We start from the raw sequence: 26,320 nt of genomic DNA on the forward strand, positions 1-26,320 counted from the left end.
TGCTGATGACTTATTATTGACTTATTATTACTTGTGTACGCATTACAAAATGATTACATAAAACCCGTGTGGTGCCATGTTATGAATTATTGTATCAGGGTCATTGTGGGTTGCTTGCTGTCTTGTTGTCATAATTTGTATGATATGGATTTATACGGCTGTATGTGCTGGTGAGGAGCCAGCAAATTTCTCACATGTGGGAAAGTGAAGTTTATCTTGATCTTGATGTGCTCTCCCATTGGTTAAAGAATACAGCTTAAACCTAAAGGCAAAGGCAAACCATAGCCAAAACTAAACAACATGATGAGAGACAATGAGACAGTGTAATTGACCCAAGTATGGACATTTGTTAGACAGGCTGTGTCACTATGCAATAGACAGCAAAATAAATAAATAAATAAAACAAACTGAAAGTTATATCCACTTATCAAATCAGAGCTGCAACTCACTTGTATCAGAGCCTATTTTAGCCTCAATGACTATTTGATCAAGGCCAAAATCACAGCTGACCTTCCATCACGCAGGTTTAGAGACACAACTCAGAAACATTGTTTGGCATGAATGACATGATGCCAGTGAAATGGGCTGAATGGTTCAGACTCACCGTAGACATTTTACACCCTCTGCTGAAATTTTAGTTTAGTGAAAATAGTAGTTAATTGGATCTTTAAATTTCTAGCCATTTCTACAAGGCTGCATTCTCAAATTTCCATTAATTTATTGGCAGCACCTGATAACTGAGGCCATGAACTGCATTAGCTTTGCAACCCATTCCTCATGTGTTACATTTTCAAAAGTCCCTGTCCTGCACACCTTATGGTGACTGAGGTGAAATTACTTCTATGTGATTACAACTTTCTCTTGGATCAACCCAGCCATCCTCTCGAACGCAATTATTTCATTCACTCGTGAAAATGAGCTGCGAGAGGATGCACTGCATTACCAGAAAATCACAGTGGAGGGCGACTGTGACACACAATGAGGTTCTTGGACAGTGTGGTGTGTCCACTGGCAGAAACATTATTTTCATGTTGACCTACCTTTAATGCTTTTCTGCAGGCCATCTTTTGGCTTTATGGTCTTTTCTGCACCAACTGCTTTTGTCAGTAATACATGAGTACATCCAAATTTAAGTTGAAGTTTTATTATGTTTAAATGCTTTTCTCCGTAAAAGTTCACTAAACTCACACCAACACTGCGACAAAGCAGGAAGGAAGTTTTTTTTATTTCATAGAACAGGAGAATAATATTATTTGATCTTGGTAACACCAAAGATCACCAAATTAATGTCTGTTTTATGTTTAAGTTCATATTAAATGGCCTTTGAAACAAACGACACCATCACTTCCTATGTTCTTCTGTATATCTTGCACTGCACCACCGTTTGGGCTCTCTGTCAGAGAGACAGTCAGAGAAGCTCCACATCACCGTAAATCGTCACTGTAACGGATTTCCAGCTTGCTACATTATTTCTGCATTGTCTCAGCTGGATGCAAGATGAATCGTGGTGCATATGGATTGAGAAGGAAACGGGGACATTAAATCAGTGCTCAAAAACACCAGATGGTCCTGAGACTGTCAACTCAAACCTCTGTGTGTGTGTGTGTGTGTATGTGTGTGTCTCTGTGTGCACGAGAGGGGAGCTGCAGTTGATTTATCCACACTGACCTGTGACACCCTCCTTGGGTAACTCATAAAGGACTGCAGGAATGGTGAGTTTCCTTGTGATCCCACAGCACACACAACATAGAGGCCGCAACCAAGCAGAGACCAAAATTAGTCAAATGTTTCGACGACCCTGGGATTTAACTGCGGTTACTGCTCTGTTCACACATGACAAAAGCAGTTAGTGACGACTTTGTGATAGTTGGATTTGAGTTGCTTCATATTGTAGATTGAATACACAGCCCTGGACCGTATATATTTTCATAGGAGTGTCACACTTGTGTCACACAAGCACATATACTGACTATTCTCACACTCACTATTTACTGACAAACAAAGTACGAGGTACTCCATTTTAAAGCCTCCCCCTACTTTCTTCTGCCCACTGCTGTTACATGACATCCCCCTCTCTCCTCCAGCATCCACTAAATTTTACCCATCTGTCTTTGCTATTGAATCATAAATCATAAACTCCCTTCCTGTATGTTGCTCTCTCTCTTGCCTTCCCTCTCTCGTTTTTTTTATTACACAATAGCCCAGACTTGATGTCACAGGGCAGTCATGTTTAAAATGTGTGTGTGTGTGTTTCTTCTACTCCAGCCTTTCCTGTGGCCCTGCGTCCCCACCCCAGGCTTCACTGGTGAGTTTGTCCAATGCCACTTACACAGACACATGTACTCTTGCACACACACACTGAAAACACACAACACACCCTCACATGCACATGAACAGGAAGTGGCACGTTAGCACGCACTCAGAGGTACAATATTGTCTTCATTATTGTCTGCACAAACTCAATATTCCAGCCTTGCATAAGGCCTTATAGTTATGGTCCTGTTAACACTAACCACTGGGGTGCAGTTAACACTCCAGTAAGCAACGGGCCCACAGTATGTTTGATTTCAGCAAGGACTTTGGCGAACACCTAAATATATTACTGCTATGTATTTGTTCCAGAAACCTTAAAGAAAATCAAGAGTCAAACAGATATTTCTGCTCCACGTCTAAAGTTTCCCCTGTGTGTTTTATATTCGCATGCTCAGACTGTGGGGCCCTCATGTGTTTTCTTGACAAGTTGTGCAAAAAGCCATGCAGTACTTGTGCAAGGAGATTTATTTGGGTGTGTGCTTGTATAACTAGTACCACTTTATAAGCTACAATACTGCTGCTTGACAAAAGAAAAGGAAGAAATAACATTTTTTCCAATGGCTATGCAAAAAATTGATTACTGATGTTTGAAAAGACCAAAAGATCACACAACTTGAGCTTAACAGTTCATTCTTGGCCTAATAGACAGCGGTTGACAAATATGGTAAATAAATCCCTCAAACTGTTGTCATGCGACTCTGCATCAGCAGTGCAGCATTTGATGCTTTCTGGAGGAAAGTTAACAGGTTCTCATTCTGACAGTGGTTGACATTGTGGTCTATTTAGAGGAGCCAGAGGAAGAACTGTGTGTGTTCGCATGCGCGACTGAATGTGTATGTTATGGGTGTGTTTCCGTTGCTCGAGGACTTCCAGGGTCCTAGAAATAATGTGGAATTCATGAGAGGAATGCCGCACAGGGGTTCCTTCCTGTCACCTGACTCCATCACTTCCTGTGTTGGGCTTCCTGCGTCTGGACCTCCAAGGAGAAGGGTGAGGCCGCAGCTAGACCCCGACTCGGGTCCCGTTTCATAATTTTGCATCTCGGGGTGATGATGGAGGTTGACTTAGGGCCCCCTGGTGTGTTATAGTACATCTAATGAAGGATCAGAACAAAGCTGATTGCCAAACATCCAAATTATCAGCCAAGCTGTTGAAATGCTTCCACCCGAATGCTAATGTTAGTCATTAGAAAATTAATTGGAGCAAGTGACAAAGAAAGAAAAGAAGAAAAATTGCATGTAAAGCTGAGAAGGGACAGATATTGTAGAAGTACAGTAAGAAAGTTAATAAAGTGAATGAAAGAAAGTAGGATTATTTGTGCCATATGGGGCCTCTTGGATTTTGGGCAGCAATAGGAGAGATGCCAGGTAATGGCTTCCAGACATACACACACACGCACACACACACACACACACACACACACACACACACACACACTTATACAACCTAATTTGATTTAGAAATCTGACAAGGAGACTGAGTGTATGTGGATGTGTGTGTATATACCAGAGGCCTTTTCTTTCACATACTCAAGAGGTCTCACTTCCTCTGCCCATTGGGAGTGGGGCTGGCTCAGTGTGTGTGTGTGTGTGTGTTTGCAAGCGCTGGGGGTTAATGTATGCTTTCAATCACAGCTCCAGTGGGAAGAAATCAGATCCCCATAGCATCGATGTGGACCTCAAGATTTACACAAAGCCTACAAATCCACAGACACACACACACACACACAAACACACACAGCATAAGAAAACAGATATTGGGAAATGCACTTATGTACAGTTTCACTACACTAAATTAGTGTAGTCAAATTAGGGCAGTGGAATGAAGTACATTGTTTGTTTTAGGTTTACTGAACACATCTGGATGTTTTAGTTATACATAAATGTTATGAAAAGGTTAAGGGAGCAGCTACAGAAACAAGGAAAGGAAAACATAGTAAAGACAAAGAAGGGGAAGGAGACAAAGAAAGAAGAAGGAATAGAAAAAGCAGCAGCCTGTGAAGAGAAGTGAAGAAAGGATCAGATGAAAAGAGGAAGACAGGAAGAGATAATTAAACAGAGGAAGGATACATATGGAAGAATGGGAGGGGAAAGAGAGGGCAAGATGACTTATCTGAGATACTCCGCCAACTCAGGAATACTCCACCCTCAGTCTCCAACGCTCATCCATACACAAACTGTGAGGTAAATCCCCCCAGCCTTCCCCCCACTACGTGCTGTCATAGCCCTCCCACTCCTGCAACTTGTGTGTGTGTATGAGAGAGAGTATGTGTGTGTGTGTGTGTGTCACCACTTTTCTCTGACATTCCTGTGCAGAGCAGAGAGGCGGTGAGTTCGGCTGCAGAGAGACAGAATTACAAATCCAACTCAAAACCTCATTAGGAACAGCTGGGATTTTCTCAGAAGAAGAAGAAGAAGAAGAACAGGTTGCAGCTTGTTTCTCCATTTATCTCACCCCATTGTGAACTCTTCTGATTAGGGGATTCCAATTTTGGGGAATCTGGCTACAAGTCAGCTGGGAGGTGTCACATTTTGAACAAGGGATTACTCGAAAAGCATCCTCTCGTATCCAGTCACAATCTCCCTCCTATTCTTCTCCTCTCCATCTCTCTCCCTGGAGGCAGATTGCAAACTTTGGACAGCCGATTTTTCCAGAGTTTGGAAGTACTTTAGGGGAGGCAAGGAGAGACAAAGGCGTAGTGTTGCTAAAGCGTACAAAGAGGTGAGTTAACATTCAAAGAAAAAAAAATACTTGAATGCACTTTATATGAGCTTGTGAAACTTAAAACTTCCACTGTCTGCATTGTCCTTTGAGTTGTCCTACAGAAACTATGCATGGATGCACTATTTTGCATTAATTGTTATTGACTGTCAAAGACAGTGCTACCACTAGACTACACTACTAGCTTGTCTTGCCAGTAAGTACTACTACTTAGTAATGTTTACAAAACTTCTCCATATATTTCTGAAGTAAGTGCTCATTTTTTAATGGTGCATAAAAGCGGAGCATGTTGCACAATCTGCACCTAATGTAACACATCTCAGGGGAGTTGGAGTTGCTTGTTCTGCTAAGCCCCTGTGAGGTTTAAGTTGTGCGTCTTCAAAAGAGAGGGAGACGAAAACAAAGGAGGGGCAGAGAGGGTGAAAATTGTCCACTGCACATTGAGCTTGAAGAGATGGTGAGATGAGAGGGAAAAAACAGAATGAAGGAAAGAAAGTAGTAAGCGCAAGAGTGATTAAGCTTGGCAGAGATGTGGCGTTTCATCCTCTCTCTGGTTTTATCATCAAATAGCAAGGACAGACGCTGAGAGAGAACGCCAATGATAGACACATGAACACACATGCACATTGTGTTTTAGACTTGTACACAGATGTTGCATGCTTTCATGCAAAGACAGGGTGTCAAACAAACGGATGGTCTCTTTAACTCTCACTTTCTCCTTCACACACACGTGAGCACGCAGGCGCACACACACACACACACTCACAAAAAGAGATTTAAACAAACACATCTTTGTCTCATTGCACTCATCTGTTTAGTTTGCTCTTGGCTCACAGACTGATCCAATGAATCCCCGTGCTGCAATACAATACAGATAAACACGCGCAAATCAATGAACACAACACACACATACACACACATAAAACAGATGCGCATGCAGGAGGACATATAATCAACATAAGGACAAACTGGGATTACATGAATAAAACAAATGAAATACTCACTTACATATAGAGATAGATATATACATAGATATATACATAGATTTACTTCATGACTTTCTCTCATATTTCATGCACACATGTTTTTCATTCTCTTGTCTTCTGTAGTTAGTTTTTCACATCTGTCACATTTGTGACTGTGATCATAAAAATGTGTCAGTTTGTGTCATGTGTCACTTTTGAAGTGCACATATTAATTTATTTGTTTAACACAGACAAACAGTTGGCTCACATCAAAGACATATGGCATTTACATAAATGGTATTTGGCAGGGATTCATACATTTAAAAGCTTCTCCAGCCCAATGCAACTGCTCATTGTGCTCTGAACAGTTATAGTAGCTTGCAGCTAAAAGTTCAAGTGTATGACAGTTTCTGTGAAAGATGGTTGGGTGTGTCCTTTTCACTTCCCCTGCTTGGATGATGAATATCTTAAATGTGTCCAGAATTACTCCCTATTATCTAATCTAGTTTAAAATGTGCTCTATACCTGGTACTGATGGAACAGAATTCATGTCTTCATTTTTCATTTTCTGCTCAGTTTATTGTTTATTTTTTAATTTGAAGGGAATAGTGAATGATTTTTCAATACAACATGGCACAGCATAACTGAACTATCACTTTTGCCATTTTATTGAGCTTATATATACACTACATAAGATGACTGACAATGGCATCCAACTGTAAAGTCCACTCACTAGAATTAAGTACTTCAAGTTGCAAAAATTCATATTTTTATGTGCAGAAAAGTATCACTGGACTTTGCAGATCTCCTCAACTCTATTGAGCGTTTAGTGTCTTTTAACAGATTTTTCTGGTTTATAATCCACAACTGAACTGTTTTGGTCCACTCTCACCAACCTTGTCTCCAGCCCCAGCAGGTGGCTGTTTTTAACCTGTTGAACCTGCTGTACACTTCCTGTCCAGCCTCAAACAGCAGTTAGCAAGTTAGCCATTAGCGAATGAACATTGTGAAGCAATTAACTGCCAAAGAGCTTGATAGTTCCCTCAGGAGTGGGTGGAGACCAAAAAGGGAGCTAAAAGAGAATGAATATTTGTGGCGAATTTCATCACCAAATAATTGCTAATATTGTTTCATTTCTGCTGGATGTCAACAAAGGATTTGCTAATGCTATGTCAGTGTTGTGTTTAAAGCTTGTTGCAGGTAGCAAAAATTATAATAAAATATAATATATATAATATAATATAATATAATTAATTAATAAAAATATTTAGACATGTCAAAACTACTTTATTATTTTAAGTATTTTACTTTATAATACTTCTATACGTGTAACATTTGATTATGTACCTATTGTATTGCAAGAAACAGTTATCTGTCCAACTGAATTCTAACACTTTTCATTAATTATTCTTGTCTCATTATATGAGTGCTTTTTCTCTGCAGATCCTGGCTCCTGTAAAGATGGCTGACGTGGTGCAGCCAGACCCGAACAGCCTGCAAATACCCGGTGAGACAGGCACACAGTTCATAACACATGCTTCATTACTATGGCAACGTGGTCAGAATGACTCACTTCTGTCTCTTTATCTTTTGGAGCATGAACATGTTGACCTTTCCATGTCCTTCTCCCACTTGGGAAAATTACTTATATTAGATTCCAGTGACATTCTAGCCATTCCATTTCAATAGAAATATTCAATCTCATATCTTTGGAGTTTCAGGTCAGGTGTCTTTACGCCTTATCATCTCCACAGTGAAAAATAAGGTCTTTTCTGCATGTGCACATGTTTATTAGTATCAGCAGTTGATGACAGGCATTTTTCCCACGGTTCCATATCACCTCAAACACACCGATTTTTTTTGGGGTAATCTGTTCATTTTCCAGTGCTGAAACATAATGAGATTTTAACTGTCAGCCACCACTGTATATTGTTACAGTACTCCTTCTCTTCTCCATTAATTCCCAGGTGATAATTTATCAGCCCCTTCGTCGCCAGGCACTGTTAGAAATGACTGCAGCATCACACCCCTCACACCCTCACCCTCACCGGTAAGTAACTACGCACACATTCACCACAGACATTCCTACACACCCTTTCCTCTTTCTACTTATTTTCTTTATATAGAGCCCTTCAACACAACCTGTAAACCCACATCCATGTCTCACTGTTGTTAGTGGTTTGTAATAACACTTACACTCACAGTTTAAAGTGAGGAGAGTAGAATTAAAACAAGTACCCAAATAAAGACTACAATCTGTGGTAGTAACTTGGCTCCAACTCTTACAAGTACTGCTAAAGGAAGAGTGAAGAAAACAAGAGCATTGGGAATGAAAAAAGGCATTGATTTAAATTCCACTTGTGCTTCTTTTCCACGTTAGCCCATTCGCATTGTGACAGTGATGCTGAAGGAGGGAATGGGAATATCAGTTCTGAAAGAAATTTAGTCATGAAGTATTGGGAATATTAAAATTTTAACCTAATGTTGGAGATAGATAGAAAAGCTAAGGTTTTTACAAGTCATCTTGAGGGGGACATGAATGTCTGTACCAAATTTCATAGCAATCTATTCAATAGCTGTTGAAATATTTCACTAAAAACAAAATATAAACTTCATGGCAGCATGAGAGCAGACGTCAAAGATTTGGCAAAGTTGCTTGGCTTCATCTTGTGGGCCACACCACAAGGGCACATAAGTTATTATGAAGAGTTGTTTTTCTGTCAGCATCAGCTTCAATGCACACAAATCCCCTTCTCCCTTGGGCTTTCTTTCTCTCTCTCAGAGGGTGGAGGTCAGACCTAGGATGGCCTGCCCATTCTCGGTGGTTGTGGCGATAGACTTTGGGACAACCTCCAGTGGCTACGCATTCAGCTTCACACAGGACTCAGAAGCCATACACATGATGAAGTAAGAGTCTGGGCTGTCTTGTCTTGTCTGAAGTTCTGTTATTTTCTATTCATGACATATTTTTCCTAAAATCCACGCAGGCGCTGGGAGGGCGGCGACCCCGGGGTGGCCAATCAGAAGAGCCCAACGTGTCTGCTGTTGACTCCTGATTTGCGGTTCCACAGTTTTGGGTTTGCTGCCCGGGACTTCTACCATGACCTGGACCCAGAGGAGGCCCGCCACTGGCTCTACTTCGATAAGTTCAAGATGAAGATCCACAGCACAAGTGTAAGTGATGTGAAGAAATAGATGACTGGTGGTGACCAAAAGACATTTACAGTTTTAAGCATCATCATTTATGTTTGTTGGTCATGAGAGGGACGACTCAACCGGTAAGAACAGCAGTGTTACATATTCTGTAACCCTTTGTCAGGTCTGAAGCAAGAACCCTGATGATGTAGACTTGAGATTCAAAATTTAACAGAAAATCTACTATTAATTGATGATGTTGACTTCAAGAGACATGGCTGTCTAAAGAAGAAACACTAGTGAGTTGCCTGGTGGGAATTGTAACTAAAACTCAGTACCCACTTAAGGCTTTAAGCATGAGAAAGATGACTTGTTCCTGTAGCAGGGTTTCATCATGTGCGGCTGTGTTTACTGCAGGACCTGACCATGGAGACAGAGCTGGAAGCGGTCAACGGTCGGAGGGTCAGGGCCATCGAGGTGTTTGCCCATGCCCTTCGCTTCTTCAGGGAACATGCTCTAAAGGTGCGCTTTCAAGCTCCCGCACTTTGTGATCACAGTACAGTTTATGCATCAATTTAACGTGTGGGTTTTTTTTGAGAAACATCTTATATGAAAAAACATTTGCTTTGCAAGCCGAGGTGTTTCTCTCTACTGTAGCTCAAAAAGAGCTTTGCCACACACAAGTCTTGTGCGTGACAGAGGCTCATGTCTCAAGTTCTGTTTTGAGTGCGTTGATTTTTGTTTTAGGAAGTGAAGGACCAGTCATCATCTGTACTGGAGGGAGAGGAGATCAGATGGGTAATCACTGTCCCCGCTGTGTGGAGACAACCTGCCAAACAGTTCATGAGAGAGGCTGCATACCTGGTAGGAACACGCAAACACACACACACACACACACACACACACACACACACACACACACACAGTTGTGTTTCCATCACTTTTGGGGACATTACATAGACTTACTTTAATTTCCAGGAAGCTTAACCACCACCTAACCATAACAATAAACATTACACCTAACTCTTATCTCAACCTAACCTTAAAGCAAGTCTCCACCCTAATATTTAATGATTTACATTATGGGCGCTTGCATTTTGTCCCCATAAATAATGTGCATCCTCACAATGTGACTTTGTAAATAGATTTTTTTCCCCACAACTACAGGAATACGCAGCCACACACACACACACACACACACACACAGAAACTATCCTGCAACTAAAAAAGAGACCATTCATCCACCCATGCACATATACGTATAATGTACATGAACCGTTATAGGTTTGTTGCTTTAAGGGTTGATAAAATTCCTGCATTTTTCTGCTGCTGTAACATAAGTTCCCCAATTTAAAATAACTAAATACATTAATAAAAATACATTTTCAAAAGGCTTAAGTCAAGGGTGTTTTTCTTGCATGAAAAGTTGAGGCTTATGGAGGTTCATGGTTTTGATTAAACAATAAAAGTTTATAAATCACTGGCTGCAAGTATATTACTGTAGCTATAACAGTTCCATGCTGTATGCTTCAAACATACAATTGTAAATAAACTGAGAATGACAGCAGACCGTGTGTGTCTGTGTGTGTGAGACAGAGATACAAGTAGGGAGATGGAAAGAATAGCACCATATAAAACATGAGATAAAGGCTGTCTTGATTCGTGTTCCCACAGAGGATCATTTGCTGCTCACACACACACACACACACATGCTCACACACACTTACAACGCTGCACTTTTGCCTCTATTCCCGTTGTATGTCTTCCCACCAACACACACACTCCAGCTCGTGTCACAATGACTTGTAGGAAGTGAGCGTACATGGACAGGAATACAGGAGGTCCAATCACAGAGCACACCAATGAGAATGGATGTGTGTGTGTGTGTGTGTTTGAGAGAGAGTGAGTGTGTACTTGTGCATTACATAACTGTAATACCTTATACTTTTAATGTCATGCTTTCCTCATTCCCATACTCAGTGTTCTCATTTTTCACACACACACACACGTGCACACGCGCTCACACCAATTTGTTAACCGTTATCTCTCATCTGCCCTTCACTCATGCAGGTCTGTACATAAATAGTCTAAAGCATACACACTTTCACGTGCACATTGATATATACACATACACACACCCTTGCGCTGGCTCTCAGCTTGAGGCTGTCAGGGTGTGTGTGTTTCCTGCTGGTGATGATGTCACCAGAATTGAACAATGAGGGAGACCGGTGTACAAACACAGGAAGTGGTGTCCAGACCACCGCCCTACACATGCACACACACACACACACACACATCTTTCCAGCCACCCCACCAATGCTTATGCACCAACTCTCTTATCCTCTCCTAATGGACCTTATCATAGGTAGGCCTACATGCACCAAAGTCTTTGAGGCCTATCAGCGAGTGTCATTACAAAGAATAAACAGACTTAAAGACCCAGAGGTTGATGTGTGTCCTTTTACTCTACCCAGCATATACATACAATTACCCAATTGAATTTCCAGGCAATGTGTTTCTGATGCCTTTTCTAACATTAAGACACTTTGTTGTTTTGGTAGTTTGTCCAATATGACCTAACTGTAAACTAATTACATCGCTGTGGCAAAGAGAAACCACCGTCTCCACTTTGATGGTCAGTTGTGGTTATTATGTAACTTTTTACGAGCCAAGGAAATTAGAAAACAGGTTGGTTTTATCATCACTTCCTGCATTACTTTATGATGTTTACAAGGTTCATTATTAGAAGCTCGTCTTCTTTTTTGCTGTCCCTCATTCTTTGGTGAAGTAAATCATTTTTTTGTTGTTGTTGTTGTTTGATGTGCAGAAGACATAGCAGCTCTGAGGCATGGTGCCAGCATATTCACAGTGCTCGTCTTCAAAGGGGACGTGGGCGTGACGCATGACTGCTCTGCAAAGTTTCAGTCCACTGAGCAGGATACATGGTGGGGGGGGGGGCGGCTTAAACAGCAGCTTCAACAAGTGTTGTCTTCTGTGGGAATTATTTTAAAAGTGGAGTCAGATTGTATTAAACATAAGACTTTGATTATATCATTTATTTAGAAGTAATTGGTTCAGGGGACATCTCCATGCATGTCTAAAAGGATGATGAATTTTTGAGAACTGCTTTTTCTTTGAATATGTCTAACTTCCTCTGTCCCTTTAGTGTCTCAGTAAGCCAAGAACACTGCAGAACCATAACATTCTGCTCTTAAATCTTTCACTTCTTTTCTCCTCCAGGCTGGTCTAGTGTCTCCCGACAGTCCTGAGCAGCTCCTCATCGCTCTGGAACCTGAAGCTGCGTCTATATACTGTCGGAAGCTCCGCCTCCACCAGGTGATCGACCTGAGCTTGCAGCCAATCACAAATGGCCTTGATCTGGATGGGTCTGGGCCCTTCGACTCCAGCTTCAGACAAGGTAGTGGAGAGTGTGTGTGGGTGTGTGTGTGTATATGTATGTGTGTTTGTGGTGTGTGTGTATACTTCTTTCTCTGTGAGTGTCTTGTTGTAGACATTGTCATTAGCGTGAAACCACACTGTGTTCCTGGAAACGTTGCTGTTTCACTTCACTTGGGGATTGTGGGTTTTGCAAAGAACTGCGTTTGTTTGTGTGTGTGTGTGTGTGTGTGAGTGAGTGAGTGAAAGAGACAACACTGAGGACACTGATTACTGATTACTTCAGATTACTGCTTGTGGTTGTGCCTCATAACTTTGGACAACTTGGTATGTGTGTGAGTATGTATGCGTGTGTGTGTGTGTGTGTGTGCATGTGGGGGATATTGCATACTGTGTTATTACAGGCATCCAGGGTTGATTTTCTGTATAGACAATATTATATAACTGGCAAAATAGTATGGAAACTCCTGTGGTCCAATCATCAGTACAAAAGATGAGAAGCTGTGTTACAGAATATCCAGTTGTTTTGATTAAACTTAAGCTAACTATGACCCCAACAGGGAAATGTGCTTAAAAGTGTGTCATGTGTGGTACTAAAGGTGAGTACTTCAAATCATTTCACTTTCAGGCTAAAACAATTTGGATGACTAGATCAACTATGGCACATACTTCTGTTTACCATTGCATTGAGGAAGCATTTTTAATTTGCTACAGCTCTAATTTGAGCCTGGCTTTTACTTCGCTTTACTTTATAGCGCTTGGAGGCAACACAGCAAACTGTAAACACTGACGTATTATCACACTATAAAGTTTGATGAACGTATAAAGTTGCCTATTTACACATCTAGAAGATACGGAGAGATATTGGTATTCATTTAAAGGTGAGTTTCTGGATATCCAGATAATCCAGTTCAATACTCATTCACCTTGTGGCTCTGTTTTGGTCTCCACCCATGAAGGAAATATGTGGCTCATTAGATGCTGAATGCTCCACTCTGTATCTGTCATTTGGTGGCGGGCTGCTTGTGTGCAGTGGGTTTATCGACACTCCACAGAGCTGAGGGGAACTGCATAACTCTCTGTGGTGTTTGGATTTCATGCAACTCCTTTCACATTGCACATTTGACCCATTGTTAATGTAAAAATATGGACTAGTGGAGCCTGAGAATAACATTTTCAAAGGGGGGAAAAATACTTCCTGAGCCACGCTGCTAAATTGCGGGGAGAGGGCGATTTTGAGGCTGGGAAAAGGGAGACTGATGCATAATTCAGCGAACAAACATGCAGTCCAAAATCCCCTGCACAGGCCCACTCATACATATCCAGTCAGTGACACACACACATTCACACACACAAAGACACACACTCAGCACAGGATATTGTAATTGGAACAAGGTGCAGTAAGACTATGATCTCACCCCCTCCTGGCCTGTCATTCTCCCTCTCCTTTACTCACATTCATTTTTCTTTCTGTTTCCTCTATCTCTTTAGCATTTACTCCCTTGTGGAATTTCTTTTGTCGAGTCACACTCTTTGTGAGAACTCTGCAGACGCGAACCACAACACAAACACACATACAGTATTTACACGCTCATGCTTGGCATTGCAGCCGTGGTTTTTGCTATCTTTAGCTTTTTCTTCCACCTCATTTCATCTCCAAAGATAGCACCAGGGAGTCATTAACTTACACATATGTGTGCACACACACTCACACACACACACACACACACACAAAACACACTCACATTTTCTTTTCTGCTGGTTCAAATAGTTACAAATGGTTTCCAGACTTGCATTTCATTCGTCACCCCCATACAAAGACACACGCACATAGACGCACGCATGTTACCTCCTGCATCATCCAGGGCCTTAAAACAACTGCACTCACTTTCAAGACAGTGTAGTCATTGTTTTTCAATAAGTATAGGCAATCACTCTTTTCTTTTCAGTTCTTTCTTTCCTTTTTCTTATCATCACCACAAATCTAGTTTACCCTCTTCGTATTCTAATTGTGGTGTGTAGTATTCATGGGCTTTGAGGGAGCCTTGTCAAAACCACTACGACCTGAATTATGCAAACTCTTCACTTCAGACAGTCAAATTTGTGAATTATGACACACAGGTTTACATCAGGACCTCAGTTTCCCCTTAGAGACAAAAATACTACTTCTTCAAAGATCCTCCTTCTTTGAGCTGTGATTATTTCCCTTCTTAAAGCCATTAGGTCTCGTTTCATGGGTTCACTTTCACGTATTGAGGTGCAAAAGTGTGTCTGCTCTGTCAAACAGGCTGTCGGGTGTTTTGTATTTTTGTCAGCTGTGTTTGAGTGTGTAGTGTTTTTGTTGGCCGCCATCCATACTCTTAGGAGAAAATGTGAGAGTGTTCTTCATTTCCAGCTAATTGCCCCTGTCGTGACAAAACACGACGACTGGTTTTGGTATGTTTTTCTTGTTTTGCGTATATTGAACAACTTCATACGTCTCATTGGGTAAATGTCATGACCTCACGGGTTATGAAACTCGGTCACATCTTTTTTTTTTATAAATTAAAAACTTTCATTTGCATTAGGTTGAAAGTGAGCATATTCATGTTTTTAAATCACTCTGCACTGAGCATTATTTAAACACAGGGTAAAATGAAAACTGGAAACTGCCAAAAATGTATCTCTAAAGTACAAAATTTCTCTCTAAATGTCATTGTGTTTAGTAAATATGACATTTGACCATCACTCTCAAAAGATACATGAATGAAGACGTTTGCAGGTAATCTAAAAAGAGTCATCACTCCTTGTTGATCATAAGTAAAGTCAAAACACTGCTTACACCTTAATTATTCAGCTTACCAATCAAACTAAAGTAAGGTAACATTTCACCTGAACACAGAGAGAAGGAGCCATACTTTTTGAACTAATTTAATGATGCACGTGTGCGGCAGAGATCACATCCAAATATCAAAGACATAAAAAGTGAAGCGTGTTGCCTGCTTGCGTGTATTTAGCTTTATTTAGCTTCGTGTGTGTTTGTTGCAGCGAGGGAGCAGCTGAGGCGATCCAGACACAGCAGGACCTTCCTGGTGGAGAGTGGAACCGGAGAGCTGTGGTCAGAGCTACAGACTGGTAAGGCTGTGTGTGTGTGTGTGTGTGTGTGTGTTTGAGAGAGAGAGAGACAGATAGATCCCACATGCTGGAGACATGACATTGATGATTTTGACCTTTAACCCCTGCAGACTGACTGTGAGAAGCAGACACACCTTCTCTCCACTTAACATCAGATTTGGATCTTTCCTTCCTGCATATCATGACCTCCTTCTGCATGCACTTGTTTGTTTTTTTGTTTTTTCTAAAAAAAAAAAAAAAAAAACCCTCATTTTACAAGTGCAGGGTTTTAATATTTTCAAATCAAAATTTTAAAAGGAGCCAACCATTTTCCATCCTGTCGCACTAAACTACCAAACACAACTGCTCTTCGCTACCACAAAATGTGCAACCCACAGCGTCAGGTTCGGCCTGGGATGATAAAATCCCTCGAAGGGACAGTCAAACTCACAAAGGTTTTCTGGTTTTACACCCAGCCTTTTCTTTCTATTGAGCCATGACAACAATCTGAGGAGCCATGCGCCACTTCTGACCCTTTCTGCTCCCTTTCCTGTCCACACACAGGAAGGACCCAACCCATGGGACTCTCCCTCTGCACTGTAAAATAAATAAATAAATAAATAAACCTAAAGGAGTAGAAACCCTGTTCTGTTCTCCTCTTGCATTTTTCTCCTCTCATCCTTCACCTAATTTCTCATTTTAGTTCACTTTATTTGCTTGTATTTTTTTTCCCCCCTCTTTCTCAGTCACTCGTACTCATTTTTGGGAGTGTGGTCAGCTAAACTCTAAGGCTCTTATCATTTCGACATATCATAAACACACGCGTGCACGAACGCGCACACACACACACACTCACAGATGGAGCGCAGCAATCACAGATGCCTGGAGGTTGTTTGTGTTTGAGGGTCTGCTGGTCGAAGAGCTGCAGGGGAATACACACACGCACAGGCAAGCTGGGAACGTTGCGTTTAAACAGAAATGATGATACATTATCTATCCGCAATTTCCTCCTCCATCATGTTCTTATTGTACTGTAAAGCATTTCCTGGCACTGAAATCAAACTGATAAGCAAGTCTTTCTGGTTTATCAAAAATAACAGATTACATAGAAAGACTACATGTTTCCACGGCACTGCAGGTATTAAAATTGAGTGCTTATGCTTTTTTTTTTTTGTTGTTTTTTTGTTTTTTTCAGGTGACAGGTATATTGTTGCAGACTGTGGAGGAGGAACAGTTGACCTGACAGTCCACCAGATCGAGCAGCCGCAGGGAACACTTAAAGAGCTCTACAAGGCTTCAGGTACAAATTTTCACAAACTTCTAAAACACAAAAACAACCAAATGAATCCTGCAGATTCCAGAGCTGTAGTTTATCTTCCAGGCGGTCCACACGGTGCTGTCGGAGTCGACCTGGCCTTTGAAGCTATGCTCTGCCAGATCTTTGGCGAGGACTTCATCCAGAGCTTCAAAGCCAAGCGCCCGGCAGCCTGGGTAGACCTCACCATCGCTTTCGAGGCGAGGAAACGGACGGCGGCGCCAGGCAGGGCCAACGCCCTCAACATCTCCCTGCCTTTCTCTTTCATCGACTATTACAAGAGACACAGGGGGCAGAGTGTGGAGGCCGCCCTGAGGAGGAGCAAGTGAGTGCATGTTGGGAGAGCTGTGTGTGTTTGTGTGCGAGCAGTTTGGTTAAACAATGGACTGATTTGATGTATCTGTAACAGTGAAGATGCAAACTCTCCCCTGTGTGTGTGTGTGTGTGTGTGTGTGTGTGTGTGCCAGTATGAACATAGTGAAGTGGTCTTCTCAGGGGATGCTGCGGCTGACACAGGAAGCCATGAACGAGCTCTTCCAGCCCACCATCATCAATATTGTTAAACACATCGGTGAGGTCACGCACAGGACGTGTAGTACATACTGCCAGATTCATTCATTCATACAGACGCATACAGCAGCTACTAGCAAAATGTACACAAACGTACCTAAAAATGACAACTTTGAATGAAGGTTTATGGGTATAAGAGGATTTTTTGGCCTCTTGGAGGGGCCAAAAGGCAATGTAACTGACTTGTTAGCAAACAGTTGCTTAAAATGAATACATTAAATAGGCTCTTTAGCTGCTAAGTGCTCCACTAAGCTGGTGGGTTCTTTTGGTGCTGGGTGGGTACAGTGAGTTTTTGGAGCTATCTGCTGCTGCTGCTGGAAACAAGGTCGATGAGAGCAGAGAGAGTGAGGCAAAACTTTACTAACTTACATGGATGGGAATTGGGTTTGTCCAAACCTGTGACCACACGGTACGACAAGTTGCCATAACTGTCCATTAAATGATCTACTTGCTGTGTCACATGACACGTCTTAATGTTCAATAACAGCAAACACCAAATTAAACAAACTTTAGGCATAATGGATTTCTTTATATCCTCATTCTAGATGAGACTTCATTGTTTTTTTTAGCCTTGTCAAGAAAGATTTAAGGCAGAAAAATGTAGTTTTAAATCATTCCAGTGGTACGTTCAAAACCGGGAGGGCTGGTTTTCAGCTTCGCTACCCTTTTGTTGGGTCACCATAAGACAAAGATTGAGATGCAAGAATGGGTTTTACAAGTATCAAATTAAAGTAAAGTGTAGCTGATGGAAAAGAAGTAGAGATTACTATATCACTATCCATTCCTTCTGCTTCCCTCTCTCTCTTCTTCACTTCTTTGTTGTCCAGAACTTCTCACATGAACACAAAAACAAACACTTTTCTCATTCACTCCAGTGAAGTGAAATTATTTTAAAGCTCTCCCTCCTTTATTTCTCCCCTGACAGAGGAGCTGATGTTAAAGCCGGAGGTGCGAGGTGTGCGTTTCCTCTTCCTGGTTGGTGGTTTTGCCGAGTCGCCCATGCTGCAGAAAGCGGTCCAGAGAGTGCTGGGGCGGACGTGTCGCATCATCATCCCCCATGACGTTGGACTGACCATACTGAAGGGTGCCGTGCTCTTCGGCCTGGATCCCACTGTGGTGAGTCCTCTGGAGTTCTTGTTCATGCTAGAGTATCTCTTGCCAAATGTTCTGACGACCTCTCTCTCACAGGTCAGAGTGCGTCGATGCCCCTTGACCTACGGCGTTGGCGTCTTAAACCGGTTTGTGGAGGGACGCCACCCTCGTGACAAACTCCTCATCAAGGAAGGCCGAGAATGGTGCACCGACATCCTTGACCGCTTCGTCTCTGTTGACCAGTCAGTGGCTCTGGGTGAGGTCGTAAGACGGAGCTACACACCGGCTCGTTCGGGCCAGCGCAAGATCATCATCAACATTTACTGCAGCGCGACAGACGACGTCACGTACATCTCTGACCCCGGAGTCAGGAAGTGCGGAACAATAACTTTAGACCTACCAGAACCGTTACCGGTCCCAGGAGCAGTGGGAGGAGTAGGAGGAGGAGGAGGAGGAGGAGGAGGCCCGGAGAGGAGGGAGATCCGAGCAACCATGCAGTTTGGAGACACGGAGATCAAAGTCACAGCTGTTGACGTCATGTCTAACCGCTCCGTCCGGGCTTCCATAGACTTCCTGTCCAACTGAGGGGGAGCAGGAAGGGGATTGGAGGAAAACAGAAAAATAACTGATTCTAGGGATGATAATTTTAGAAAAATCGGTACTTTGGGAGTGGGCAATGTAATTCAGACATTTACTCCTTAAAGTAGATATTGAGAGGAACATTCTCTTCAGCCCTCACACATTTATACTTTTAAAAAAATAAAACAAAAATCTTTAATTTGTCTGCCTTATGGCTTCGGAAGATTCGTCATCCTGTCACACCATGTGCTGCGAGAATATTTAGAGGAACACTTGTGTGAACTCTTTAAAAGCTAAAGCAAGCTGGGGGCTGAATGCAGTTGAAGCAAATACCTTCAACCTGCCAGAGGAAAATTTCAACTTTTACACACAATGTCGTCACCTAGACAGACTCTACACAACGCGTTATACTACCTAGAGTAAAACTCACTCGTATTAATTGCTCGTTATGAAGACTGTGTTTTGCCTCATAAAATGATTACATAGGTATAGCTTAAAAGTTCTGGTCCTTATTTAAATCTTATTTTACTATGCATTTATGAACATCGATACAACTACCTGTACTGCAGCTTTGTTTCCCCGAAGTGACTGTGATTGTGCCTCACCCAGTGGTGAAAAGACTGAACTACAAGCTGACAATCATCTTGGAAGATAAAAGCTCTCAGGATGCATCAAAACACACAAGGAAGGACTGGCAGCGTTATTGCAGCATTTGCATGTTTCTTTCGTTCAAATTCATTCACATTCAGGTGTAGAGTTCAGAATCGGTAGTGTTTAGCAGTTCAGGACATTTTTTCTTTCCTTTGCAAATCAGGAAAAGCTTTATCTGTGTATTTTCTAGATTATTCCTCCCATGCATACAAAACCTGGAACTTCAGACCAACCTCATCTGTCAGGAGACTCGTAATTTGACCAGAAACCAATCTTTCATGTTTGATGTAAAAATCAAGTTCGTCTTATCAGCTGTTCCCACTGCTTTCAACCACATATCCCAGTCTTTCTCTGGCGAGTCGCCTTGGTTGTCTTCACTAAACCATATATGTTAAAATGCAATTGATGTTCCATATTGGCCGAGCTATCACCACGTGAACTGACTAAACTCCATCAAGTCAGAGAGACCGGCTAAATGCAGTTTCAAAACTCTGGGAAAAGCTGACTTAGTGAGGTGGTGTCGGCACCAAATACCACATGCATCCAAAAAATAAAACGACTGGCTTCCCACCTTTAGACATCGCACTGTCACATTAAAGCCAGCTTACGTTGTGTATGCTGTAATAAAGTGTATTCATGTTTTTGTTTGCTTAAAGTAACAAAGATGAAGAAGAACCTGTTCAACATGTAAACCTAACCTTGTTTGAGTTCCTTTTCAATTTCTTTTTAACTCTGCAGGTTGGTCCATGGCCATATATTATTATTAGAATAAATACATATTTTCCATAGCAACACCATGCTTTACGTTTCCTATTACAAGAAAACACACAGCTTCTGACACAGTACACCTGCCGCTGATATACTGACACACTGTTTGTGTGTCTAACCAGAAGTTTAAAATAACACACGTATGAGAAATCAGCATATTTCAGCTGTGAATTTATTGACAAGGATGGTCCAATAAATAGTTGTACACAGCATAACCAGTGAATGGTTCAGAACTGCTCAACATCCTCTCAGTGCTTTACTTTGCATGTTACACATCAGTTTGTCTCAGAACTCAAAACCGGATTAGAAATTATGGAACATCTTGAGGTCGGAGAGGAACACCTGACTTGGAGGGGACAGGAGCGTTTGTGTCAAAATGAAGTGGCAACTGCTTTCATTCTGCTTGTATTTCAATATCGTTTATCAGTAAAATGGCTACACGTGGAGAAACACAGTGCCTGAAAAGTTAGACAGACATTTCCAAGTCGAAACTTCAGTAAGAAAAAAAACTAGAGGTGACAAAGAAATACAAGAAAAGTCAACCATATTTGACCAAGTCTAAAGAATCTCTCTTGAAATTGCTAGATGAACCCCCCCTGCCTTTTGTTTGTTTCATGACATCAGCCATTCGCAATGTTGTAACTGGTTACAAGACCTCATTTTATCAAGAATTCAAATCAAAATGCAGGCGAAGCGTGCCAAGCTACCTTCAACACAATCTTTGTCTGCTTCTGTGTTTAAATGTGACCGGTCGGCGCAGAAGACGCAATATTCTATCTGCATCTTGGATTTCAATGCCAGATTAAAATGCGGTTTTGTTCTTGCTTCCTCTTAGTGAGCATGGGGTTTCCCGCGGCCTCTTCCCCTGCCAGCGCCACCTGGAGGTCCATCCACAGAGCTGCGAGGGTTCTTGATCGTCTCATCAACTGACAGGATGAGGCAGGCCGCCTCCGACGCCGCCGTCAGAGCATTGATCCGCACGATGGAGGGCTCCCAGACGCAGGCCTTGAAGTTGTCTGCAATGTCCTCGTTGTTGATGTCCACCCCGTACCACATACCACCCTGCGGTGAGATGACAGATGAGTTAGACAGTTTTTAATACTGCAGGCCATAAAAGCGCCCTTTTTGCCAAGTGCTGTGCTCAAACTGTTGCATAGAATTAGCTGAGCGTGTTTGGGTCATGTCCTACCTGTGCGTGTTTGGCACGCAGTTTATTCAGGATGTTGGTCGCATCGAAGCCGGCGTTGTCACACAGCTGTCTGGGGATGACCTCCAGGGCCTTGGCGTACGCTCCAATCAGCAGCTGCTGTTTTCCTGGGATGGTCCTGGAGTAATCACGCAGGTACTTGGACAGCTCCATCTCTATGGCTCCTCCGCCCGCCACAATGGAGTCGTTCTGAAAATGGGTTGAGTAGAGTCAGCTTATTTGCGGTTAGCATGAGCACAGACAAACTGACAAATTAATTTGAAGTGAATTTGACTTTTCCAAAGCAAGAAAGCGATAAAGAGTCAACATTGAATGAAAAGTACAGGTTGGAACCCAAATGTCAACTGTGGCAAATATTAAATAATTTGTGGCAAAATTCAAGTAAGTGATTTTTCCACTCCTGAATCCTTATGAACACAAGCCACAGAAGTGGAATGAACAGTAACACAGTGCTGTTAATAACTATGATGCACTGTGCATCCTAGTGGCTAAATATATCGGCTCTTCTTGCACTCATGTTAACTCACCTTGATGGCTCTGCGTACGATCATGATGGCATCGTGCAGCGATCGCTCCGTCTCCTCTGTGAACTGTTCTGCTCCGCCCCTCAGGATGATTGTGCACGTCTTCGCCTTTGGACATCCCTTAAAGAAGTTATACCTATAGACAAACATGTCGGGTGTGAGCCGTCATTAAGAGTCACGACACATGATTTGCTCTCACCATGGGCCAAGATTTGAAGCTGTCCCCCTTACCTCTCTCCGCCAACTTGGACCTCTTCGAAGACTTCACACTGTCCCAGGACATCATCTGTCATGGCACCTACTGAAGTCTGGATGGAGCCGCCACAGGCCTGGGAGGTCACATTACACACAATCAGTCACATTCAGGCTAAACTTAACAAAAGAAGTAAGACTTTGTGGTCTGGTTTTAACAGAAGAACAGCTGAAAATCGTGGCCATGATGCAAGCATTTTCTCTGACACTGTCATCCTTCAGATGCGAACACAGATGTGAGGTTTTCTGTCTCTGTTTGTGTCCTACCATCATGGTTCTCTTCAGATCCTCCTCCTGCACCCTGCCAGCGCAGAACAGGTCTCTGTCAGCAAAGTACTGGGTGGCCACATCACCAATGGGCAACTTGGACAAAACCACTTTTGCGCCTGACTGATAGATCTTCTCCAATTTGTCATACAGGATATTCCACTCTGCATCCACAATGGCCTGGTAGTCCTGTATAAAAAAGGTAAGAAGAAGGATTAATTTCAGAATGACATCTCTCGCTTATTTCACATCTTTATGGCCGTGTTGTGGTCTTCGTACCTCAACAGATTTCACGCGAACTTCAGCATTATCCTTCTCAGCCTTCAGCTCCAGCTCCACATTGAGCAATGCAATCTTTGGATTCTCATAACGCTTAGGCTGCATCTCAAACCCGGCGTAAGAGAAAGTCTTCTTGAACGCAACGCCAGATATCAATTGAGAGTCCTGTAACATTTAAATATAGAAAATACCTCATTTATTTCTTTATGCAAGTATTAAGCATTTTCAGAGGCAAGTTGTGTTTAAACAGGCGTAAGATATAAATGAAGCAAACCTCAAGAGCTCCTCCCTGGACCTTCTTGATGCCAATCATCTTCAGAGGCAGCAGCTCATCCAGTGACATGACAGCATCCACCACCATTTTGGAGAAGAAATCCTTCTGACCGGCAATCAGCTTGGAGTTCAGGGCTGTAGCTGCACACTTTTCCAACAGCTGCCTCTGCTCTCTGAGACAACAAAGAGGGGAACAAGTACACTTTAAAATGTACAAGTAGACCAGTTTGTAAAAGCTCAAAACACCTTAAAGATACAATACTGATAGCATTTAGGATACTCATCGGATGTTGTGGTAAAAGTGAGCACTTACTGCTTGTCGTCTTTCTTTACAGAGACGGAGATCTCCTTGATCTTGTTGACAGCGAGGTTGGTGGCGGTGCGGAACGCTCTGATGATGGTCTGAGGGTGGAGACCGTCCTCCACGTACGGCTTCAGCTGCTTCAGGAACTCAGCAGCCAGGAGAGTGACGGAGGTGGTGCCGTCCCCGACCTGAGGATGGTACAAAGAAAAAGACTGAAATCCTAGAAATCCTGAAATGACGTTCTAACACTGGAGATCCTCCTCTTGTGTTTGGCTTCACTGACAGTTCAACCCCAATTTTTTCAATCTTGTTAAGAATTTTAATACATTTACTCCCTTAATTGGAACAGCAACGGCCTCAAGCCTTCACACACAAATACACACTTCTCACCTCAGCATCCTGGGAGCGAGCGATGTCCACCAGGGTTTTGGCTGCAGGGTGAACAACATCCAGCAGTTTCAGGATGGTGGCTCCATCGTTGGAGATTGTGGCCTTGCCTGGAAAACATGCAACATCATGTACAAATTATTGGTGAAGATGAATGCATTCTGTAATTAATCTAATCAAATATTGTCTAACCATCTTTCCTCACCTCTGCTATCCACCATCAGTTTGTCCATCCCCCTGGGCCCCAGGGTGGTCCTGACAGCCTCAGCAATCACCTGGAAATTAAAACCCATCATGTTAAACAGATACAAAGCTTACTTAGTTACACTCCTGCCACACGCAAGAAAATGACACACAATCAAGCAGAGAAAAGGTTTTTTTTTCTGACCTGACAGGCATTAATGTTGCTGATGAGCTGGGGAATGCCCTGAGACGTGTCCGTCCCTTCCTTCAGCAGGATTACCGGTGTGGGCTGGAGAGACAATCAGAAGGATGACGGTTGACAGATGAAAAAAGGTAAAGTGGAATGGAAGTGATGGAATCAAGCATCCAATGATGTGTGGAGTTGCAGTACAAATAGCAAAAAATGCAACAGTTCAAGACCATAACTGAGCGAGGGTTTATTGTTTTTGTTCTTCATGTTTTAGTGAAATCAGTGTTGATATCATATGACTTCCCATACTGCAACAGCATGAACAACATTCAACGGATATTATCATACTATTGAACTGATTTAAGTCATATCACTCAGACTTAGTACAAACAGCCAGTAAGCCATTAGTTTATCATTTAAGGTTATAACCTAAAATGGTCACAGACACCCGTGCAGTGTGGCTGTAGGGTGTGATGCCTTTGTTGCCCACCAGACATTCAGCTGCGTGACACTGTCAAAAGCCGGATGTCTGTTTACAATCTGTCAATAATACTGCTGGTTGTAGCAGACTGCACATCACAACACCTTATCATAACTTCAAGTTACAAATGTTCTCGTTGTTAGCTAACACGTTTAGGCAAATGATGCCGTTTAATTTTGCCTGGTCTTTGTCTGCTACTCTGCATCACTCCGCTTCACTCGGGCATGGGCACCAAATCTCTGGACGAATAGAAAAGCTAATGAACAAATATCCGAGTAATAACGTTAAAGTTAATCGTTTGCCTCAGTTGGCTCTTCAGCAGTACAGAACCGTTAGATATGTTTGCTATGCCGGCTTTCATACCTACAAAGACGTTGAACATACAGGAGCTAACATTATACCAACCTGTCTGTCAAAGCTGAAAAGGCATAGGCTAACAAAGCTACTGACAGACGTACTACTCTACCAGACAAATACTTAAAGCCCCAAAGTACATCTTTAAACAATAACCAGCTCGGCGTAGTTTCTTTTATCAGTAACAGCTACCGTTAACGTGTTAGCTAGCATCGTATACGCCCATTAACGCTGAGTAAATCCTGGTAGGCTAACATGGTCTGACCAATAATAAATTCATTTTAAAATCATTTTTACAAAATAACTGCATCCCAACGCCGCCAAAAGGGAGTGATCTACACTGAGAGTAGTCCATGTGTAAATTCTCGCTTACAAACTAAAGGATGGACGCGGATTATACATTTGAGTTTGGGGTATGAATGCTAACTCACTCACCATCATCTTTGCAGTTCCTTCGAGAAGCTTTCCACCGGCATCCAATCCCACAATGCTTTTCGAAATCGAGAACTGCTGAGGGTGCGTTCAAGAACACGCTGCAACGTTTTGTCAGATCTATGAATTTTCTATTATACACATTTTCTGAAATAAAACGCAAACCTGCTTATAAGCAAGCTTATCTCGTGTTAGTGTAAACCACTTATATTAACATACTTGACTTACGAAATAAAAAAATCAAATGAATAAACTGTAGAAAACGTGTCAACATATTGTGACATAAACTAAGAAATAGAGGTTATTTTGTAATGTTATATCTTTGTTCATATTTTCATAGTAACTTTAATTTCTATCCAGACATAGACACCGTAGACATTTTTATTCCCAAAAGTCAGTTTTATTTCACAATGATATATTCCCCAATGTCACATTCAGTTTAAAAATCTTTCTTTTCACTTATCTGGTTTGTTTGTATATTTTATACAATTCATTTACTGTCTAAATGATTTTTTTTATAATGTCTTATCTATTCATTTAATCCCTTATACATAGTAGCTGGTTTAACTGTTTCCCCAGGGAAGGAGTG

The 26,320-nt window shown here is 42.1% G+C and overlaps 2 protein-coding genes across 5 annotated transcripts; one reads left to right on the forward strand and one right to left on the reverse strand.

The window, feature by feature from the left end:
- The first annotated feature begins 1,039 nt into the window (after positions 1-1,039).
- hspa12b (heat shock protein 12B) lies at positions 1,040-20,522 on the forward strand. 4 transcript variants are annotated; one of them, XM_046380565.1, is made up of 16 exons: positions 1,040-1,712; positions 2,266-2,305; positions 4,937-5,034; positions 7,443-7,506; positions 7,967-8,049; positions 8,782-8,906; positions 8,987-9,173; positions 9,552-9,656; positions 9,882-9,998; positions 12,375-12,552; positions 15,558-15,644; positions 16,819-16,923; positions 17,005-17,263; positions 17,406-17,509; positions 18,434-18,624; positions 18,697-20,522. In XM_046380565.1, the coding sequence occupies exons 1-16, from the start codon at positions 1,710-1,712 to the stop codon at positions 19,183-19,185; spliced, it is 2,235 nt and encodes a 744-aa protein (XP_046236521.1). In that variant the 5' UTR covers positions 1,040-1,709; the 3' UTR covers positions 19,186-20,522. The 4 variants fall into 4 exon arrangements, with proteins under 4 accessions (XP_046236521.1, XP_046236524.1, XP_046236523.1 ...); XM_046380568.1 differs by lacking the exon at positions 4,937-5,034; XM_046380567.1 differs by lacking the exons at positions 1,040-1,712; positions 2,266-2,305 and adding an exon at positions 4,079-4,738.
- A 230-nt stretch (positions 20,523-20,752) lies between these two features.
- On the reverse strand, positions 20,753-25,855 carry cct7 (chaperonin containing TCP1, subunit 7 (eta)). Its single transcript, XM_046380569.1, has 12 exons — positions 25,735-25,855; positions 24,480-24,563; positions 24,297-24,366; positions 24,095-24,201; positions 23,714-23,892; positions 23,402-23,573; positions 23,128-23,292; positions 22,849-23,037; positions 22,561-22,658; positions 22,333-22,465; positions 21,788-21,994; positions 20,753-21,660 (listed from the first exon to the last, which is right to left on the reverse strand). Exons 1-12 carry the CDS (start codon positions 25,738-25,740, stop codon positions 21,430-21,432), a joined length of 1,641 nt encoding a protein of 546 aa, XP_046236525.1. The 5' UTR covers positions 25,741-25,855; the 3' UTR covers positions 20,753-21,429.
- Positions 25,856-26,320: the final 465 nt, after the last annotated feature.

Source organism: Scatophagus argus, chromosome 23 (genome assembly GCF_020382885.2).
Source record: "Scatophagus argus isolate fScaArg1 chromosome 23, fScaArg1.pri, whole genome shotgun sequence".
Lineage (NCBI taxonomy): Eukaryota > Metazoa > Chordata > Actinopteri > Scatophagidae > Scatophagus > Scatophagus argus.

Bases quoted from the DNA above. Each gene is read 5' to 3' on its own strand.
- hspa12b (XM_046380565.1), top strand. The intron at 8,050-8,781 runs GTAAGTAACTAC...TCTCTCTCTCAG, and splicing joins TCACACCCTCACCCTCACCG to AGGGTGGAGGTCAGACCTAG. The intron at 17,264-17,405 runs GTGAGTGCATGT...TGTGTGTGCCAG, and splicing joins GCCGCCCTGAGGAGGAGCAA to TATGAACATAGTGAAGTGGT.
- cct7 (XM_046380569.1), bottom strand. The intron at 23,293-23,401 runs GTTTGCTTCATT...TAAATGTTACAG, and splicing joins TCCAGGGAGGAGCTCTTGAG to GACTCTCAATTGATATCTGG. The intron at 22,466-22,560 runs GTAAGGGGGACA...GTTTGTCTATAG, and splicing joins GTCCAAGTTGGCGGAGAGAG to GTATAACTTCTTTAAGGGAT.